This window comes from Neomonachus schauinslandi, chromosome 8 (genome assembly GCF_002201575.2).
Source record: "Neomonachus schauinslandi chromosome 8, ASM220157v2, whole genome shotgun sequence".
NCBI classification, from domain to species: Eukaryota; Metazoa; Chordata; class Mammalia; order Carnivora; family Phocidae; genus Neomonachus; species Neomonachus schauinslandi.
This window is the reverse complement of record NC_058410.1, coordinates 74,558,954-74,582,518: the sequence shown is the minus strand read 5'-3', so window position 1 is coordinate 74,582,518 and position 23,565 is coordinate 74,558,954. Positions and strand designations below refer to the sequence as shown.

At 36.8% G+C, this 23,565-nt stretch overlaps 1 protein-coding gene across 1 annotated transcript in view; it reads right to left on the bottom strand.

Annotated features, from left to right (window-relative positions):
- Positions 1-23,565, bottom strand: part of ME1 (malic enzyme 1) — a 215,623-nt gene that overhangs the window by 94,339 nt on the left and 97,719 nt on the right. Inside the window, exons 7-8 of the mRNA XM_021693605.2 lie at positions 20,443-20,604; positions 3,208-3,311 (exon numbers count right to left, since the gene is read on the bottom strand). Coding sequence (XP_021549280.2) covers positions 3,208-3,311; positions 20,443-20,604 — 266 coding nt within the window. The remainder of the gene's footprint in view (positions 1-3,207; positions 3,312-20,442; positions 20,605-23,565) is intronic.

Here is a 23,565-nt window from a genome sequence, read left to right as displayed (position 1 = left end):
GAAGGCCAGAACTGACAGAAGGAAAGGCTGTTCTAGAACTAGGCTCATTGATAGAAATGGGGATGATAGGTCCAGGTGAGGATCAGAAGCCATGAAAAGCTAGACGGGCCTAACTATCCTAAGAGTGGCAAGCCTGGGGTTAGTGGGGGGCTGACCCACAGAGAATTATTGAGATAATTAAAAGAATACAGCATCCCTAGATGCAAAACAGACAGCTGACAAGGCTACTAGTCAATGTGTACAATCAAAATAAATCAAAGATGAATGAAGAAATCTGAGGGAAGTTGCCCCAATGAAGTCAATATCTTTTTCAGCTTCCATGCCTCAGCTAATTTTTGGACTCAGAACCCTCTAACGTAAGAGGCCTAGAATCCAGAAGGAAAGATCTTGCAACACCATGGTAAGAATAGAGAGTAATAATTCCCTCAATCCTTCTCCAGTGGGACCTATAGCTTTTTATTCAGGTAACTGTGCTCTGGGGGGCAGGGAATACCCAAACATTTCAAGGGCACAGAGTTGACAGTCATACGAGAAGACCAAAAGCATCTATATGCCATCACCCTCCTCGTTAGAGTAAAGGCATTTGGAAGTCAGTAATAAATGGAGCCTTGGCCAAGGTCTAGCTCATAATGGGTCCATTCATTAGGACCATAGACTGGCCTGGTGATTTTCTCAGTCCCCAAATGTATAATCAGAATAGACTAACATGATTAGTAAGTCCCACAACACCCATATCAAGTCCTTGGCCTATGAAGTAAAGAGTATAATTATGAAAAAAGTCAAGAGGAAGAATTTGAAACTGCCCCACCCAACACTGAGAATGTAGTAAGTAAAAAAACCAATATAGTATTGGGGGGGCGGAGATTGGCAGAAATTAGTGTCCCCGTAAGTATCTAACTGGCACACAGGGATGATTCTAATGAAGTTATGCAAGGCTGTTGGTGGTTCTACGGTGAAGCTCGACTTCTCCCTTTATCCACTCCCATTACCCACTTTATCCTTCTCCCTTGATCCACTCCTTCTGTCCCCTCCCTTCCAAAGGGGTTCATTCCAAGGGCACTCCTTAATCAACTCCATCTTAGAATGTGATTCCTGAGTAGCTCAACTTGCAACAGTCATTTTTCACCTTGAATTAGGTTACATTTTCTTTTTAAATAATCTTGGGCTTATCTTTAGGACCACTTCCCAATTTAATTGGGTAGTGCTAGGTGTCGCTTCTAGAAAACTTTTCCCAAAGCAGCAGCATGCTAGAAACTATTTTTGAAAAGTCTTTGTGATTCTTCTCTGGGAAGAGTCTATGGCATAACTCCTGATCTATAGGTGCTCTCTGCATTTAAAATTATTGACTTTTGTCAATCCTCATCTCTTTATCAAAGATCTTAGGTAATCCTTCAATTCACTATTTTTTTTTAAAAAGCTTTTCTGACTCTATATTGACACAGTGCATTCAAAATTAGCTCAAATCTCATTTTCTGAGGAAAGCTTCTCATCGATTCCAAATGGAATTATTTCTATTTTCATTTCATCAGCACTTAAGTATATAGGCCATATAAACGATGTTCATAAACTTGTTTAACAGTTTCTTTGTAAGTATACTGAAGTTGTATATATAAAGATAGTCTCTACTTACACAGACAATAAAAACAAATAATTAAAGAGGGCATGTACTGCATGGAGCACTGGGTGTTATACGCAAACAATGAATCATGGAACACTACATCAAAAACTAATGATGTAATGTATGGTGATTAACATAATAAAAAAAACTAAAAACAAATATGATAAGAATTGCATTTCCTTTTTCTTTTACATAGCGTCACAATGTTCTCTATATAATCTCCTGATTAATGTTACTATCTAAAGAGTTACGGGTAATTTCAAAACATTACATTATATATGAGAAACTACTAGACATTAACTGTACCATGCAATCTTGAGCTTAAACTGTACAGTTCCTCAACTATTTCTATGATTAAGTACAGCTTAACCAAATAAGTTAATAATTACAATAAATAAATCAGGCCCATGTTTTTAAAAAGTAGCCCATACTAACTGGCAAATATACCCTGCCCTGAAACTTTAGGCAACGAGAGGTTCAATATATTCTAAATATTGTGCAAGCTGATGAAAGCACTTTCTGCTGTTGCATACAACTTCTTAAAATTAAACCTTATAATTAAAAAACCCTGAACTATGTCTCTAGTTACAGCTGGTTCTAGTGATGAGTTTATTTCTACGAAAAACCAAGGCAGCATACAGGTTTTAAAATAGTCCATGGTTTTTGTGGCTGTATAGTAACCAATGGGATGGCTGTCTCATTAGTGTGACAAAATTCTCTCAGAATACATTACTAAATTATGGTGGGAGTCTCTTTGCTGAAAGAAAAAAAAATTGGAAAACTTTATAGTAGCACTTGGCCCACAATTAAATGTTACCTAAATTAAGTGTAATAGAGTACTGCATTTTAACCAAATAGTAGACATTTAATCAGAGACTCACGAACTGTTGATTGGATGTCCTGGTTCTTAAACACCATTCTGGACTTGTGGATTATACTAACTCACATTCAGTCCCCACTTCCTACCACAAAAGGGTCAAATATACCCACAAAGATGACTGGAGATCACATTTTATTAGCAGCCAGAAACAAAATACAGACTGCCAATCATAAAATGGCTTACTTGGGTAATTTGGTCAGTGACCACTGCCTCATTCACCATAATCATGCATTTCAATAACCACACGATCTAAAGATATTCATAAAAGTATCTTCAGGGATAGCAACAAAGACAACCTTTTTTGAGATAGATGCATGACTTTATCATTTGGTCACTAATAATTAAGACAGTATGTGTGTATGCATTTCATACAAATAATTTCTCTTTTTTTTTTAAGTTTTTTAAATTTATTTATTTGACAGAGACACAGCGAGAGAGGGAACACAAGCAAGGGGAGTGGGAGAGGGAGAAGCGGGCTTCCTGTGAGCAGGGAGTCCAATGCGGGGCTCGATCCCAGGACCCTGCAATCATGACCTGAGCCGAAGGCAGACGCTTAATGACTGAGCCACCCAGGCGCCCCTATACAAATCATTTCTAATTACTAAACATACTACACCAAAGTTGGATACCTTTATAGTTCATTATGTTAGGTTATTTTTAAATTTTTGAAATCCAATTCAAATATAGATAAAATAAAGATTATACATACTTGGAAGAAACTGCCTCCATGAATTCATCCAAAAAATCATCATATTCAGGACCTCTCACTCTTCTCTGCCGTAGCCCAATGTACAATGGATCTTTGAGTAAATCCTATTAAAAAAAAGTTACCACAGATATAGAAGTAATGATAGGATGTCATTCACACTTTCTGAGCTCAGTTTCCTCATCTATAGAAGGAGAGAAATGGAAATAAAATCTTTCCATACTGAGTGAGAATTAACCTACAGTATTATTTTGTATTACACAGAATATGTCTATAGTATTTATATGTCAAATAAGAAAAAGAATTACTAAACATTAAAACATTCTGCCTTATTTGGGGGAAATAAAAGGAATTAAAATCTTTCAGTGGTGCTAATTAGAAAAGTTCAATTCTGATTTTACAAGCAAAGTTTATCACATAGAAAAGTAATATTGAATTTTGAAATATTATATTAGTTTAAAAAATGGAAAGATACCAATTCTTTTCTTAGATTTGTTTTGTTTCTGAAGGCAAAATCTTCAACAAACATTTTGATTATATCTTTAATATATTAACTGGCTGATGTTAAAAATAAATTTTTAGCCTTAACTAAAGGTTTCTTAAACTTTTTAAGCTTTACAAAGCTTAAGTTTTCTCTAAAACTTGACAACATTACTCTGTTCAAGTTTTAGTATATGTAATACTGTTTTTTATGAGACCATTTTCATCAAGGTATAATTTATATACTATAAAATACATATATAACAAAAGCTCCCAGTAAACTAGGAATAGAAATGAACTTCCTCAACCCAACAGAGGGCATCTGTAAAAAACCCACAGCTAACAACGTATTTCATTCACAGTGAAAGACTGAATGCTATTCCCCTAAGACTGGAAACAAGACAAGAATATCTACTCTTTTTTTTTAAGATTTCATTTATTTGTCAGAGAGAGAGACAGCACAAAAGCATAGGGAGGGCAGGCAGAGGGTGAAGCAGGATCCCCACTGAGCAAACAGCCCAATGCAGGACTCAATCCCAGGACCCTGGGATCATGACCTGAGCTGAAGGCAGACGCTTAACCAACTGAGCCACCCAGGCATCCCAAGGATATCTACTCTTGCTACTTCTATTCAACACTATACTGGCGACCCTAGCCATTACAATAAGGCAAGAAAAAGAAAATATAGGAATACAGATTAGAAGGAAGAAAGTAAACTTTTTATTTGTATATGCATGATCATGTACATGGAAAATATTTAAAAATCTACACACAAAATAACCCACTAGAAAAAATATGTGAATTTAATACAATAGTAGGTTCTAAGATTAACACATACAAATCAACTATATCTGTACATACTAGCAATGAACAGGTGAAAATGAAATAAAACACACAACTCCATTTATAATATCATTCCAAAATATAAAATTCATACAGACATATTTCACAAAATATGTGTAAGCCTTATACATTGGAAACTACAAAATATTGCTGAAAGAGATTTAAAAGGACACATTGTTTTTGTGGGCTGGAAAAAAAATTTGTAATCTATGTCATGTAATAGTGAAAAAATGGACCAAACTGTTATCTTCAGTGACCTCAAAAGACAATGTACCTAAAGAACTTGTGAATCTGGTGGAAGAGATATCTGGGCAGAATGCCTAATGTGTAAGTTGGCTTCTCATAGCTGTATGATAAAGTTAAAACAGGGATGAGATGGAGAAGTAAAGTCTAGCCTGTGAGCAAAAACTAAAGAGACTATAGAGGGCACAGGACTTGCTTGTAAAAGATTTCCAAAGTAAAAGAAGGCCTACAATCAAAGACCAAGTGTGTAGCTGGAACACCTTTTGTGAAAAACTAATTTAAAGTGGAGCCCAACAGATCACCATGGTTAGCTAAAAAGAGCTGGTTCTGCAGCACACTGACACGCCAGTCAACATAGGGAGGTCTGTTTTGAAAAGAATTGAGAGTAAGTCCTTTCTCTAACAGGGTAGACACTGGTCTGATACATAGAAAGCCTAAAAAATATTTAAGGGTACTGCACTATTGAGATGATTTGGGACAGAGACACGTCAAAATGAACATTCTACTCTGGGCCCCCAACTTTCCACAGGCAGAAAGCAGACAGAGAAAGCTATTCAGTGGCAGCACCACCATGTCTTATGGAAAAGGAAAGATATCTCAAAGGACGGAGCCAAGAGCTCAGAGAGCAGATCCAAAAGCCTAAAAGTACAATGAACTATAGAACCACTCTAAGGAAACAGAACTAGGCCCCATTCAAAAAATATCCCCTGACCCGGGGAAGGTGGCCTGGCAACTTGAGTCCAGGGGCAATTCGGAATGCCATGAACCACTGAGGGCAATATGATGCCCAGTCCTCCCATTTTGAATTGAAGTGTGGATTATGGTTATTCTGTCCCTGCCTCACCACTGAACAGCGACAAGGACCCACACCAAGGAGCAGAACACAAGAAGCTTCATTTGCATCTAGAACTTATTTAGATGACAGGACCCTGAACTTTGGGCCTGCTGTTGTTAGTGGGATGAAACTTCTGGGAACCTAGGATGGAGATGTGCATATTTTACATGTGGAATGTGAACAATTTGTGAAGGATGAGAATCTAGATGGAGAAAGGCTGTGCCAAGCATCCCGGCCTTCCTAGCCATCCCAGTGAATCCTAAACATTAATAAAACAGTGATTGTTTTAAGTCACTAAATTTGGAGGTGGTTTGTTATGGATGAATGATGTTTTTGCAGGTGTTGTGATGTCAAAAGGTTAAACCATTTGAATGATCTGAGTTGGGATTTGCTTAAAGCCAAAAGAAATTATAGCCCAGTTCATACCTATTGTCCTAGTATAATTATTAACAGCATCCTCTTTCAGTGTGTTTGGCCAATAGATTCTGTGGTCATCCAACTTATACTGCACAACAATGAGTTAAGGCTTTCCAGCTAGCTGTAAGTTAACATATTTAATCATATAAATGTATTTCAGATAAAATGTAAAATCTGAAACAGTGCTGCTGTAAAGCCCAGCTATTTTGTGAGGCCTAAAATCTTTAAGCAGTCTACTGGCAGGCTTCTGAATGGCTGAGGTTGAAGCACCAATGAGCTACTAGTGGCTGCCAGAATTAAAATATTTTCTCCATGTCTGGAATATATTTGGACTTCTAAAATGTGAATTAGAGAAAGAACACAATTGAGAAAAGATGCTATGGGTTTTGCCTTTTCTCTCATTCTTTCCCATGCTAATAATTAAAGTATAATTCATAAAGAAGTCTGACTACAGTGAAGAGTCAATTAGGAAGACTTAAGAATACTTTATCTCGTTATCTTTGAATTAAATCAGGAAGTGATAAAATTCTTCCAGTCATAATGTCCCTGCCAAAGTTACTGTTTTTTAAAAATTTCATGATAATTAAGACTTGAACAATGAGTGCATTCTTGGAAATCTGGCTGACCAAAAAAATTAGTATCTACAAAAAGCAATTTAACAAGATTACCCAGTTTTGATAATGGCTCCACAGACCAAATAGCCTGGCACAGAAGTGATATTAACTCATTGGATTAAAAACTTCTTGTGGCCAAGAGTAAACACTTAAGAGATCTTTGTTGGAGAATAAATGAAAGACTTGAAATTAAGCAAGCACTTAAAAAAGGTTAGGCTTCCTTTAGCAAGAAGTGTCATATACAATACATGTGGTGTCACCAAAGACTTGGAAGCAAGAAAGAAGGGAAGAGTAGGGAAAAATAGTAAAAGACAAAATATATAGGAATAGAAGAGAGTTCCAAAAAGGAGATAAGGAGGGAATACACTGGTGAAGGTAATTACTTACTCATTAGAAATATCTCAATTCTAGAAACTTGGAAATTTTTATTTGAAGTATTCATTTATTTAATGTTAATAGAAATCATTATCTCTCACCTGTTCTAGTTTCTTACATTCCTACCTTTCCAATCTGGAGTTTGAGAATTAAAAAATATTTTCTTAAGAATGAAAAAAATCATTTATTTTTCATTCCTAAACAGACGATGTGTGTTTAGGGTTGCCAGGTATCCTATATATGTGGACATGTCCTGAATTTCATGATTTTTATCCTGTGTCCTGTATCGACTTTGTCAGAACACCCTAAATATTCTGTATTCAGCTTTTTTTCAATAAATTACAAAAATTTAGTAGTCAGAAAAAATATTTTTTTAATATTTTAGGGTCTTCTTTATCATTAAAAAAGCAATATTGCCTATCAGAAAATTTCAGAGGACTGAAAAGTAAAATTAAAAACAAAGAATACCAATAATCTCTACCCACCATTAGCATCTTGATGCATATTCTTCTAGGTCCTTTTCCCTATGTCTATGCATGTAGAATACTATCTCTCTAAATGTGTGACAATATCATAGACTGTTTTATAACCCCTTTACACAGAGGAATATATTATGAAAAGTTTTCATGTCACTAGATGAACATTTTAAAAGCTTGCAAACTGTATTGAAACTCTGCCCTCCTCAAGAGGATGAACAAATTAATCTCTTAACCCAGTGACATCTAAGTACAGATCTTCCTGAACTTACAATAGAATTACATCCCAATAAGCCCATCATAAATTGAAAATATCTTAAGTAAAAAATGCATTGAATACACCTAACCTACTGAACATCATAGCTTAGTCCAGCCTCCCTTAAATGTGCTCAGAACACTTATATTAGGCTACACTTGGGCACAATCATTGCAAAAAGCCTACTTTATAATAACGTGCTGGATATCTCATGTAATTTCTTGAATACTACACTGAACAACAGATGATTGTCTGGGCACAGAATGGTTATAAGTGTATTGGCTGTTTAACCTCATGAACACATGGCTGACTAGGAGCTGCGGCTCGCTGCCTCTGGCCAGCATCACGAGAGAGAGATCATACCACATACCACAGCCTGGAAAAAGATCATAATTCAAAATCTGAAGTATGGTTTCTACTGAATGCATATAGCTTTGGCACCATTGTGAAGTCCAAAAATCCTAAGTCAGACCATCATAAGTCAGGAACTGTCTGTGTATCTATTTTGTTGCAGCATCTGGTAAAAGTATTATCTTTCCATATATATGTGTATATATATATATGAAATATACACATAAATATATAATATACAAGTATTAAATATATAAAAATATATATATTTGCATATATAAAATGTTGTCAAGTAGCATTCATTTTTATTTCTCTTCTAACACTGTTGAATACTTTTTATAAGTTTATTGACCATTTTTATTTCTTCATTTGTAAATTATCTGTGCCCATATGCCCTTAGGCAATTTTTATATTTCACATTTGACTTTTCTTTTTTTTTTTTTTTTTTAAGATTTTATTTTTATTATTTATTTGACAGAGAGACACAGCGAGAGAGGACACACAAGCAGGGGGAGTGGGAGAGGGAGAAGCAGGCTCCCCACAGAGCAGGGAGCCCGATGTGGGACTCGATCCCAGGACCCTGGGATCATGACCTGAGCCGAAGGCAGTCGCTTAACCGACTGAGCCACCCAGGCGCCCACATTTGACTTTTCTTATTGCCTTGAAAGTGTTCTCTGAATATTAAGATTATTAATGTTTATCTGCCATTATAATGTTATGAATATTCCCCACTTTAGCATTTATTTTAAAAATTTTATTTATAATATACAGATAATCATCTTCTTTGTTGCCATTTACTCATTTTCATATGAAAAAATCAGGTTCTGTAAAGAATATATAATTTTGGCTGTTTTGCTGGCTCATATCATCAATACAATTACGGAAACTAACTGCCAGGGTACCTGGGTGGCTTAGTCTGTTAAGCGTCTGACCCTTGGTTTCGCTTCAGGTCATGGTCTTGCAGTCCTGGGATCGAGCCCCGTGTCAGGCTCTGCACTCAGTGCAGAGTCTGCCTCAGACTCTCTCTACCTCTCCCTTCCATTCACTCTTTCTCTCTCTCTCTCTTAAATAAATAAAAGGAAACTAGCTGCCAACATTTAGCCAAGCATCTGAGGCATAAATTTTTAAATACTGCATAAAAGCAATACTTTAAATGTCAGCATGCATATGAGCTGGCATGAATCTTAAAAAGTGGTAGAAATAAAAATGATTAAAATCTGACTGTGATTCAGTTAAGTCTGGAACAGGGCCCAGGATTTTGCATTCTTAACACAAGCCCCTGGTAATTCTGAAGTGGTTGGTTCATAGAACATATACTGAGAACCACTAATTTCAAATTTATATTATTAAGTTAAAATAAAAGTATTCTACTTCCCAAAAGATTCCTGTCTCAGGTAAATATCTTGTCTATTTTAGTTTATATAATGAGTATTTCTAAAATATACCACAAATTTCAAGGACTTCCTGATAGTTTCAGTGCATATAAAGCCAAACTGAAGAAAGGCCCCATCTCGTCCCCAAGACATTGGTGTAGTATCTCAAAAAACAAAGAAATTCTTGATACAATTACATTATCATCTAATTTAGAGAGGGTGAAATAAAAAGAGACAGCAAAGAGTAAGCCTATGACACTACAAACTGAAAGCGTGGAAACTGAGGGACCTTCTTCTCTCCTCTGGCTTTATGTAATGATTAGTGCTCATTCCAGTGCAGGACCACTTGTCTGAAATGACAAGCAATTCCATACTATGAAAGGAAAAAGACAGCAAAGGAGAGTGGAGGGACAAATGATGACATTCTGGCTGGGACTCTGTGGTAGGCAGAATGACGACTTCCCTGGAAATATGTTACCTTATGTGGCAAAAGAGACTGCAAATGTGATTAAGGGTGAGTCCTTGAGAGTGAAAAATCTTTCCTGGCTGTCCTCAGAGAAAGAGCTGTGATGACAGAAGCAGAGCCAGAAAGATACTACATCCCTGGCTTGAAAATGGAAAAAGGGCACCATGAACCAAGGAACAGAGGAGGTAGTCTCCAGAAGCTAGAAAAGACAGGCTATGAAATACAGCCCTGTGGACACCTTTGATGATTTTAGCCTTATGAGACTTGTGTCAGACTTGTGACCTATAGAACTATAACGTTAATATATTTGTGTTGTTTAAAGCCACTGAGTTTGTAATAACTTTTTATGGTAACAAGAGAAAACTAAAACAGGCCACATTTTAGTGCCAACACTAGTTTCTGACATAGGGCAGCTACATGTGACAGAAAGTCTATTAGGTTTTTCTTTCCCTTCAGTTTCTCTCCATCATAGCCAGTTCATACCAAATATGAAGAGTACTTTCTGGAACACAAGGGTGAACTTTCTAAATGGGAGGAGGCTTCAACTTTGTGACTTCAAGTTCCAGCAAGGATTCTAGATCTAGAAACACTGTATACATGAACTAAAGGCCAGACTAAACATAAAACCAGAATCAGAAATCTGAGACCTGGAGCAATGATTTAATAAATGAAGAAAACAACTGTCCATGCCCTCTTGAAGACTAACCAAATGTTATGGGCCAAACTGTGTCCTCACCAAAATCGTATGCTGAGGTCCTAACTCCCCAAACATCAGAATATGACTATATTTGGAAACAGAGTCTTTAAAGAGGTAATTAACTTAAATGAGGTCATTAGGCTGGGTCCTAATCAAATATAATTAGTGTTCTTATAAGAAAAAATTAGCACACAGATAAACACAGAGGAAAGATCATATGAAGACACTAGACAAAAACCAGACGAAGAAAAGCCAAGGAGAGAGACCTTAGAAGAAATTAACCCTGTTACACCTTGATCTTGGATATCTACCCTCCAGAACTGTGAGAAAATAGATTTCTATTGGTACACCATCCAGTCTATAGTACTGCTATGGCAGCCCTAGAAAACTAAGACACCATGTAATACATGAAGCATCTTCAAAACCTAATAAAATCTAGACCAGCATGTAGGGGACACAAGGAACATCTACTCACATCTTTAGTCAAATAGCAAACTTTGATATTTGTCACTTATAAAAGGAAAAGAGACAAATAATAAACATAATTACTATGAAAAGATTTTGTAACAATGATTTAAAAAGAAACTGATATGCTCTTTTTTTTTTTAAGATTTTATTTATTTATTTTACAGAGAGAGAGAGTCAGAGAGCACAAGTGGAGGGATTGGGGAGAAGCAGGCTCCCACTGAGCAGGGAGTCTGATGCAAGGCTCGATCCCAGCACTCTGGGATTGTGACCTGAGCCGAAGGCAGACGCTTAACCATCTGAGCCACCCAGGAGCCCCACTATGGTATGCTCTTAAAAGATAATTGAAGAAAATTTACTTCAGGTAACAGAAGTAAACTGTATATAGCTATAATTTCACAAGTAACATAAAGAAATGTTAACTGTGAAATAACAAATGAAAGACAATACGGAAACACAAACATCCTACCTAAATGAATGCTTTGCTTTATTAACCTAAAGAATAAGAGTATTTTTAGCCAACCACTTTAATGGTTTGTTTTCATTGTCTCTGGCTTTTTTTTTTTTTTTTTTTTAAGATTTTAAGAATCTCTGTATACAATGTGGGACTTGAGCTTACAACCCCATGATCAAGAGCCGCACGCTCTACTGACTGAGCCAGCCAGGCGCCCAATCAGTGTTTTTATTCTTTAAACATCCTTTAGGTGAAAGCTGCAGAGATTAAAGAAGTCAGGCCAAGTGTGAGCTTACAGCAAGTGAAGAATGTCCTATCAATTGGCTCCTCATTTCTTTCCTGTTTTCATTACTACTCAACATAGGTATTTATGATAAAAGAGGAAAGTGTTTATAAAAAAGGAATCTAGTTCTCATTAAACTTTGCTAGAGGACTCTGGATAAGAAAATAAGTGGTGTTATCAATTTGTTTTTATATTTTTACGATGAGGTGTAAAATTGGACAGAGATTCACAAAAGAGATGAGATTAAAAGTTTTTACAACAGGTAGAAAAAAAGTTTTTACCACAGGAATGTTTTTACTGAAAGCAGCTTTCCACATGTGAAACAGGAACATAAGCAGCAACATAAAAACTCCATTACATTTTACACTTAGTCATATTTTAGTGAATTAAATTTTCTATGTCTTTTCAGTAAAACGGCAGTACAAAATAAAAAGAATAAAGTATCAGAATGAATTAAATAAGAATATTAAGAGTTAACAACTCCTCTCACTCTAAATATTTTTCTATTCTCCCTTACGTATTAACTAAGAGCTATAAACATAAAAATTTAGGTTAGATTGCTTATAAGTTAGGATGTTACTAATAGCGGCGCCTGGGTGGCTCAGTCGTTAAGCGTCTGCCTTCGGCTCAGGTCATGATCTCAGGGTCCTGGGATCGAGCCCCACATCAGACTTCCTGCTCAGCAGGAAGCCTGCTTCTCCCTCTCCTACTCCCCCTGCTTCTGTTCCCTCTCTCGCTGTGTCTCTATCCGTCAAATAAATAAATAAAATCTTAAAAAAAAAAAAAAAAGAATGTTACTAACATATTTTGAACACCAATAGCTCACAAGAGAAAAAGAAAGCCATGTGTTGGCAATTCCAGACTTCAAGCTCTATTACAAAGCTGTAATCATCAAGACAGTATGGTACTGGCACAAAAACAGACACATAGATCAATGGAACAGAATAGAGAGCCCAGAAATGGACCCTCAACTCTATGGCCAACTAATCTTCGACAAAGCAGGAAAGAATGTCCAATGGAAAAAAGGCAGTCTCTTCAACAAATGGTGTTGGGAAAATTGGACAGCCACTTGCAGAAGAATGAAACTGGACCATTTCCTTACACCACACACAAAAATAGACTCAAAATGGTTGAAAGACCTCAATGTGAGACAGGAGTCAATCAAAATCCTTGAGGAGAACATAGGCAGCAACCTCTTCAACCTCAGCCAAAGCAACTTCTTCCTAGAAACATCGCCAAAGGCAAGGGAAGCAAGGGTAAAAATGAACTATTGGGACTTCATCAAGATAAAAAGCTTTTGCACAGCAAAAGAAACAGTCAACAAAACCAAAAGACAACTGATAGAATGGGAGAAGATATTTGCAAATGACATATCAGATAAAGGGCTAGTATCCAAAATCTATAAAGAACTTATCAAACTCAACACCTAAAAGAACAAATGATACAATCAAGAAATGGGCAGAAGACATGAACAGACATTTTTCCAAAAAAGACATCCAAATGGCCAAGAGACACATGAAAAAGTGCTCAACATCACTCAGCATCAGGGAAATCCAAATCAAAACCTCAATGAGATACCACCTCACACCAGTCAGAATGGCTAAAATTAACAAGTCAGGAAATGATAGATGTTGGTGGGGAAGCGGAGAAAGGGGAACCCTCCTACACTGTTGGTGGGAATGCAAGCTGGTGCAGCCACTCTGGAAAATAGTATGGAGGTTCCTCAAAAACTTGAAAACAGAGCTACCTTACAACCCAGCAATTGCACTACTGGGTATTTACCCCAAAGATACAAATGTAAGGATCCGAAGGGGTACGTGCACCCTGATGTTTATAGCAGCAATGTCCACAATAGCCAAACTGTGGAAAGAGCCAAGATGTCCATCGACAGATGAATGGATAAAGAAGATGTGGTATATATATACAATGGAATATTATGCAGCCATCAAAAGGAATGAAATCTTGCCATTTGTAACAACGTGGATGGAAATGCAGGGTATTATGCTGAGCGAAATAAGTCAATCAGAGAAAGACATGTATCACATGATCTCACAGATATGAGGAATTCTTAACCTCAGGAAACAAACTGAGGGTTGCTGGAGTGGTGGGGGGTGGGACGGATGGGGTGGCTGGGTGATAGACATTGGGGAGGGTATGTGTTATGGTGAGCGCTGTGAATTGTGTTAAGACTGTTGAATCACAGACCTGTACCTCTGAAACAAATAATACATTATATGTTAAAAAAAAAAAAAGAAGATAGTAGAAAGGGAGAAATGAAGGGGGGGAATCAGTGGGGGAGACGAACCGTGAGAGACTATGGACTCTGAGAAACAAACTGAGGGTTCTAGAGGGGAGGGGGGGTGGGGGGATGGGTTAGCCTGGTGATGGGTATTAAAGAGGGCACGTACTGCATGGAGCACTGGGTGTTATACGCAAACAATGAATCATGGAACACTACATCAATGTTCCATGTTCCAGTGTTCCAACTACAACTAATGATGTAATGCATGGTGATTAACATAATAAAAGAAATAAAAAAAAAGAAAGAAAGTCATGTATTGGATCAATTCTATCTCTTCTAAGCAACAGAAAAGTTAATTTAGAATCTAAATGGCTTCTATTCTTCCTGAAATGTAAATGCTTTATTGTTAATAGAATACAGTTGATATGTCTGTCCCAAAAGTGAATAAAATTATGAGAAAGTTAAGGAAAAGACAAAAATATATTCTGCTTTATAAATCCAACATACCTCTATTAGTTCTTGGGAAAGACAAGGCAGATGTGTACTTAAAAAAAAAAATCATTCTTCTAATGAACCAAATGAAGTGTACTATTTCTTCGCTTAGAAATTTTGAGCACCATATAACATTAGCAGAATAAACTACTGTTGCTATTGCAAATGAAACAATTTTTGTAAATTAGTTATTACAAATACCTAGGAAAGCTTTTGAATTTTTAATATTTATTTTGTAAGCAATCACATTACTGAGGGCTCTAATTTGGTCAGGATAATCTTTACCTGATTTTCTTGGGTTTCATCAATAAACTTACTACCTATAAATAATGATAACTGGGTCTTTCCAGTCAGTCAACTACCCCATTTGTTTTTCTTGTCTTATTGCAAAGGCTAGCACTTTCTGAACAATCAAAGAGAATAGTGATAACAAGTGTCTTGATAATTCTTTAAAATAATGCCTCTGGGGCGCCTGGGTGGTGTAGTCAGCTAAACATCCAACTCTTGGTTTCAGCTCAGGTCACGATCTCAGGGTCGTGGGACCAAGCCCTGTTTCAGGCTCTGCACTCAGCGTGGAGTATGCTTAAAAGATTCTCTTTCCCTCTTGGTCTGCCCCTCCCCCCGCCCCGCATGCATACTCCCGCTCTCTCTCAAATAAATTTTTTAAAAACAATAAAAGAATGCCTCCATCACCATTAATTATGATGTTGCTAATGGTCTGAGTAGTTTTTGATATTAAAAGTATGCTGCAAGATTCAGTTTGCCAGTATTTTATGAAGAATTTTTGCTTCTACATCTATATTTATATAAGCTAACATTTACCAAGTGCTTACAAAATGCCAATCACAATCATAAACACTCTAAGAGCATTAAATTTTGACAACTCTGTAAGGTAGGTTCTCATTTTACATGAGGAAACTAAGGCACAGAAGAGCTAAGTAACTTTTTCAAGATTACACACCTATAATGTGGTAAAGGTAGGAACATGGGTAAACATGAGACAAATTAGCAGTTTCTTATTATGTGCTTTTTTTTTTTTTTTTTTACCAGGTTTGGATATCAAGCTTATGTTCTTTTCATAAAATGAAATGTGAAGCTGTGAATTTTAATATGCTCTGGAACATTTTATAGAGTACAGGAGCTACATTTCCTTAAAAGCTTAAATGATCAAATTCATAATCTTATAGGAGTTTAAAACTGAATTCTATTTAATTTAACATTAAAATTTAGACCTATTTTCCCTTTTGTGTGTTTGTCTCTTATATTTCTGTCTAATGCTTGCATAAATCTGGTGACCTGTTTCACGAGCATTCAACCATTTTGGATAGAGCCTGATCATTTTACCTAACAGCCTAGGAGCCCCAACTAATTGTGACAAGGTGGAGGCTAGCCATGCCAGTAAAACTAACCATGTGACCCAGGGTGAGGGGCTTTGGTTCAAATGTAATCAGTCAGATTGGTACCTGAGTTCACATGCACAATCAATCAATCAATCATGCCTAGGTCATGAAGCCCAATGGAAACTCTGAACAGTGGGGGTACATATCAACCCCACACATTAACACCACAGGGTAACTTGCCCCTGACTCCACAGAGAGGAAATAGAAGCTTCACCCTTGGAACCCTCTGAGACTCTCCCCTATGCCTCTCTTCCTTTTGCTGATTTTAATCTGTATCCTGTCCCTATAATGCACCATAACTGTGATTATAATAGCTTTCATTGAGATCTGTGAGTCCTTTTAGTGAATTATCAAGCCTGAGAATTACCTCTGGGGAATCTCCCCGCCAAACCTGCAGTTGGTGTCAGAAGTAAAGACAGATGTGGGGACTTTGTAGTCCGGCTAACTCCACATACAACTAAGTTATCTTTTTAAAAGGAACAAATAATTTACTCTTTTTAAAATATGAACTCTAGCTGATCACATATTAATATACATTTTCACCATTACTAAATATGATTTATAGAAAAATGGGAGTTATAAGCAGATAACAGTAATATAGAGACTAACAATATATTATAACTAGCAGAGAAATGGTTTGCTGACTGTCCCTAATAGTTTGCCAAATGTCCTTATCTAAGCATTTAATATATTTTGAAACTAGTTACACATGTATCTCCTTTTTTAGCTTCAGAACATCTTGCTGGCAAGATCTTAAATTATTACCTCTCTTATTACCTAGGTTTTGCTTAGGCCTTAACAGATAGTAGGTGCTCAATATTTGTCTAATTCAAGTGAATCTATATAATGGAATTTGAAGAGTTTTGGAAAGGTCTCTCAAGCTAAAAAGATATTCTCAGTGACCTGTCAAAGAGTTAAAATTCTACTATTCATTTTTTCTCTAATATCTCCAAAAGTCCACTAGCAATAAGTAAAAAATCTCTAGAAATAACACACAGCATTTTAATAACAGATTCATATAAATTATCAGATTATTTTCTAATTTAGTAACTTGAAAATCTTTCAAATGTAGTAAGCACCAGGCCATGTTTAATGAGAGAAGGGCAAAAGAAAGCAAGATCTACAGCAAAGCAAAGTAAGAAATTTGATGAAGGATCAGTGGATATGGATTCTGTAGGCTGAGGGGGGTAGGACACTGGACAGAAACGGAATAACATAAAAGCACCGGATGCCAAAAGAGGAAAGCAATACTAGGAATACTAGCAGATAATGTGAGAAAACTCAAGACAACTGGCCAATTTGAAAATTTTAAGACCTATTTTCATGAAATAAAGTATTTCTTAAAACTAAAACTATCTATCAGTGCAAGAATCCTAGTGTTATGGTGTAATCATTAGTGCATAACTTTTTTTTTTTTTTAAAGATTTTATTTATTTGCGAGAGAGAGAATGAGAGACAGAGAGCATGAGAGGGAGGAGGGTCAGAGGGAGAAGCAGACTCCCCGCTGAGCAGGAAGCCCGATGTGGGACTCGATCCCGGGACTCCAGGATCATGCCCTGAGCCGAAGGCAGTCGCTTAACCAACTGAGCCACCCAGGCGCCCTCATTAGTGCATAACTTTATGTCCACATTACACTGACATCTCAGTAAAAGACCCAAGTTTAGGGGTGCCTGGCTGGCTTAGTCAGTGGAGCATGTAACTCTTGATCTCAGGGTTGTGGGTTGGAACTCCACGTTGGGTGCAGAGATTACTTTAAAAAATAATATAATCTTTAAAAAACAAAACAAAAACCCAAATTTAACACTGAATTCTTAACATCTTTGCATGCCTTTCTCATCACTCCTCACTCCTCTTCCTCTCTCCCTAAAATTCTTAAGATGTTCTACAGATTTTGTAATTTTAAAGATTTTATTTATTTACTTATTTGAGAGAGAGAGAGCGCACAAGCAAAAGAACATGAGTAGGGAGAGTGGCAGAGGGAGAGGGAGCAGCAGACTCCCCACTAGCGGGGAGCCCGATGCGGGGCTTAATCCTGGGACTCCAGGATCATGACCTGAGCCGAAGGCAGATGCTTAAGTGACTGAGCCACCAGGTGCCCCCAGATTTTATAATTTTAAACTTTATTTGATGTCACTGTCATTTACCACAGAAGAATGTTTTTTAAATATATGAAAAAATAAAAAGGAAATCTTAATGTTCAATGTATATACATAATTTTTGGGTGACTGTTCTAAGAGGTCAGCTTTGATAATTTCTAAGTCATTTCTATTAGTATTGAAAAAGAAAATATTGGATAAGCAGTGTGCTTTTATCAAAATGTTTCCTTTATAAAGGTTAAATGAACACTCACATACATAGGAAGTCAAGTATTATAACTTTCTTTATTAATGAATATCAAAACTGTTCAAGTTAATATTATACTATTAATGGGTCAATTGCTTTAGAAGGGAACCAAAGACTATAAAAACTACATATTTTACTTTTAATTTCTGTATCTATCACCATAACTGAACCTAAATATTAGCAATAAAGGATGAGCAAAAATATGTACCGATATACAACTTTAAGATTCTAAAATACTGATGCAGGATGAGAAACAATAAATTCCAAATCATCAGGGGCACCTGAGTGGCTTAGTCGGTGAGGCATCCAACTCTTGATTTGGGTTCAGGTCAGGATCCCAGGGTCCTGGGATCGAGTCCTGTGTCCAGCTCCCCGCTCAGCAGGGAGTCTGCTTGTCTCCCTCTCCCTTTGCCCCTCCCCCAGAGCTCTCTCTAAAATAATAAATAAAACATGGGGCACCTGGGTGGCTCAGTTGGTTAAGCGACTGCCTTCAGCTCAGGTCATGATCCTGGAGTCCCGGGATCGAGTCCCACATCAGGCTCCCTGCTCAGCGGGGGGTCTGCTTCTCCCTCTGACCCGCTTCCCTCTCGTGCTCTCTGTCTCTCATTCTCTCTCTCAAATAAATAAATAAAATCTTTAAAAATAAATAAATAAATAAAATAAAATAAAATAATAAATAAACCTTTAAAAATATATAAAAAATAAAAACTACATCAGATAAAGGGCTAGTATCCAAAATCTATAAAGAACTTATCAAACTCAACACCCAAAGAACAAATAATCCAATCAAGAAATGCGCAGAAGACATGAACAGATATTTCTGCAAAGAAGACATCCAAATGGCCAACAGACACATGAAAAAGTGCTCAACATCACTTGGCATCAGGGAAATCCAAATCAAAACCTCATGAGATACCACCTCACACCAGTCAGAATGGCTAAAATTAACAAGTCAGGAAACAACAGATGTTGGCAAAGATGCGGAGAAAGGCAAGGATGCAGAGAAAGGATCCTACACTGTTGGTGGGAATGCAAGCTCGTGCAGCCACTCTGGAAAACAGTATGGAGGTTCCTCAAAAAGTTGAAAATAGAGCTACCTTACGACCCAGCAATTGCACTACTGGGTAATTACTCCAAAGATAAAAATGTAGTGATCCAAAGGGGCACGTGCACTCTAATGTTTATAGCAGCAATGTCCACAATAGCCAAACTATGGAAAGAGCCTAGATGTCCATCAACAGATGAATGGATAAAGAAGATGTGGTGTGTATATATATATATACACAATGGAATATTATGCAGCCATCAAAAAATGAAATCTTGCCATTTGCAATGACGTGGATGGAACTAGAGGGTGTTATGCTAAGCAAAATAAGTCAATCAGAGAAAGACAATTATCATATGATCTCACTGATATGAGGAATTTGAGATACAAGACAGAGGATCATATGGGAAAGGAGGGAAAAAGCAAACAAGACAAAACCAGAGAGAGACAAACCATAAGAGACTCTTAATCTCAGGAAACAAACTGAGGGTTGCTGGAGTGGAGGGGGGTGAGGAGGATGGGGTGGCTGGGTGATGGACATTGGGGAGGGTATGTACTATGGTGAGTGCTGTGAATTGTGTAAGACTGATGAATCACAGACCTGTACCCCTGAAACAAATAATACATTATATGTTAATAAAAAAAATTTTTTAATTAAAAATAAAAATAAATTCCAAATCATCTACCACAGGTTTAAAACAGACTTTTAGAACAAGATTTCATAGTGATTAAACTTAGTAAGTCCTTTGGGATTAGTTCCTACATAGTACCAAAACAGTAATTTTGAAAAGAAACTATGATCTTCCGAAGTAAAACATACACTCTATAGACTGATGGTGTGAATGTTCATCAAAGAATAAAGCACTAAACATGCTGGTAAAAGATCGATCACATTATAGAAAAGAGGAAGAAAAAAGGAAAAGAGAAAGAATAAGCTTCTTGTAATAGTTGGGGGATGAGTCTGAGGAGGGAGGAAGAACCAGACAGAAAAGAATGCATGTCATGAAGTTCTGGAAAAAAGCTCAAAATATAAGAGCTGGTGCTATTTTTTAAGGTGTACAGCTGTCTTACAGACCTAAATTGTTTACCTTATTTTCTGTTCCCACGTCCAGAGTAATGGGCAGACATTCTTGAGGATTCATCCCTCCGCAGGCTGTATACAGCGCCAGCTTACCCACAGGGATGCCCATTCCATTACAGCCAAGGTCTCCCAAGCCAAGAATACGCTCTCCGTCAGTCACCACAATAGCCTAGAAGAGAAAAAAAAGTGCCTCCTAATAGATGTTTACAAATCCAGGGGCACAGTTCCTTGTCTCTGCTTCTGAAGTTAATACTTATGTGATGGAATATTAAGCTGTCAAAAAATAAAAATTGAATATACATCTAAGAGATTTCATATGATCTTAAGTGTGGATGATTGCAGAGAAGAAATAAAGTTGATATATATTTTTAAATGATTTTTTAAAAATACAGATATATGATTACTTTGGTCAGTGAAGAAAGAAGAGACGGTACACACATAAAGATTCAAATGACTTTGGGGCAAGTGGGAAGAGTACAGGGAATCAGGAGCTAAAAGTGGGAACTAAAGTGAAACCAGTCCCATACACTTTGAGCATAATTTTGGGAGTGCCCTTGTTAAATAATGCATAATTGTTAAGTAGCCCCCAAATGCTCTGATGTTTAGTTTATGCATCTTGGGACCATCCTCCTATTTTCACAGCAATGTTGATCCATCCTCTTTAACTCCTACAACCACTGGATATTTTTCTACCATTTCTGAAATATACAGAGTACATACAGTCTGCTACTTCTCTTACCTGATAATCTTCCACTAGGCTTAATGAATTTTGTTTAGTTTCTTTCCAATCACCCTGAATATCTATGAGCCATCCATTTTAATCACGAGGAGATTTTATTTCTATTTTATTTGATATCTGTACAAAATTAACACATCTAACATCCTTGTTCTGTGATTCATGGCCATTATATTTAAGCAAAACCAATCTTGTGAAACACAATTTATTAGATTTTCTCTAAATTCCTACACTCATCGCTTCCATGCAGCCTTGGGAAAATGTCAGTCATTTGACCTTAAACAGATGAATTAAATCTTCTGTTTCTTATTTGGAAAACGGGAATAATAAAGGTACTTTTCAGAAGAGCTGCATAAAAATAGGAACCAACTCTTTTGTTCACTACTGTACACCAACACCATGCACAGCATTTGGCACATAGTAAACAATGAATAAACATTAGTTAATTGAATAAATCTATGATTCAATAAAATGAGAACATGATACACAAAGTACTTACCATACATAATACCTGGTACATCGCAAATTCTCAACAAATTGTAGCTATCAAGACTACTATTACCATCAAGAGCATTATGCAGAGTCATGGTATATCAGAAGGGGAATTTAGAGTATATTCAGTCCTTCCCTCTTATTTTATAGATTAGGAAACTGAAGATCAGAGAACTGAAATCATCTGCCTAAGGTGGTTGACCTGGTTAATACCAAAGAATGGGAAACTGGGTACGTTAACTCCTAGTACAATGTTTTTCCACTATACCATAGTGTAGAACATATTTTAAAGTATACTTTTGAGATCTTTTTAATTTTCTTTTTTTTTTAAAGATTTTATTCATTTGAGAGAGAGAATGAGATAGAGAGAGAGAGAGCATGAGAGGGGGGAGGGTCAGAGGGAGAAGCAGACTCCCTGCTGAGCAGGGAGCCTGATGTGGGACTCGATCCCGGGACTCCAGGATCATGACCTGAGCCGAAGGCAGTCGCTTAACCAACTGAGCTACCCAGGTGCCCAAGATCTTTTTAATTTTCTGTTCACCTATATTATGCAGCTCTTAAAGAACTGCCTTAAAAATAAATACATTTGAGAAGTGGGTGAAAATGATTTTTGCATACCCCATAAAGCTGACCTCTGTCAAATTTTCCATGTCTAATTGCAAAGGGTCAATAGGTTATGCTGTTTTGAAGAAGGCAACTTGATACCACTGGTTTAGTTGGCTCTGATTTAAGATAAGAAAGATAAATACTACAGAAAATTGTAACTTTGTTGGGGCGCCTGAGTGGTTCAGTCGTTAAGCGTCTGCCTTCGGCTCAGGTCATGATCCCAAGGTCCTGGGATCAAGTCCCACATCGGGCTCTCTGCTCGGCGGGAAGCCTGCTTCTCCCTCTCCCACTCCCCCTGCTTGTGTTCCTGCTCTCGCTGTCTCTCTCTCTGTCAAATAAATAAATTTAAAAAAAAAAAAAAAAGAATTGTAAGTTTGCTTTTTAAATTAAAACCAAATTGTCAAAGTCCAAATACTGCAAACACATTTTGACATTGTTCTATTTATCATGCTATCACAGAGGTACTTTTATCTATCACTGACAATGTATACTTTTCTGTATGTGTCCTTTAAACAGATAAAGTCCAGTTGGCCTGCAAATATTTTAAAAACATTTTTAGGAGAGATTTTATAAGGAGAGCAACATTGTCCTATAACTTAGGTATGATCTGAGCAATAATTTATATAATGCTTTCCAGGTTCATTAAAGATTAGACCCAGGGAGTTGCTAACTGTGATTTTCATCTGTTTCAACATTTTTGAAAAAGGAGTTGAAAATAACATTTCACTTACTTTTTATAACACATCTAAGTTAAACTAAATCTCTTTCTTGTATATAAAGTCAAGGAAAAGTGTTATTTTTCTTCAGTTCTTCATAAGCTTTATTCCCTAAGCTCTCCTCTCATCCTGAGCTATTAATTTTATTATATAAATATGCCATGGACATTTATATAGGTGGTAGTTATTTGAGTAATTTTTTTTAAAGATTTGCTTATTTATTTGAGAGAGAGAGAAAGAGGGAGCATGAGGAGGGGAGCGGCAGAGGGAGAGAGAGAGAATCCCAAGCAGGCTCCACACCCAGCATGGAGCCCAACATGGGACTCGATCTCAGGACCCCAAGAGCATCATGACCTGAGCTGAAATCAAGAGTCGGATGCTCAACCAACTGAGCCACCCGGGCCCCTCTAGTAATTTTTAAACTCTGTTTTGAGGCATTTGCTATTTTATCTGCGTATGCCTTGTTACAAATGTACATTTGTAGCATTAATTCACAAACATCTCAACATTAAAGTGTAGATTTTAATAGTGAAGGAATCCTCTGAAAAACAAAAAATGTGCCATCTACATAGTTTATCAT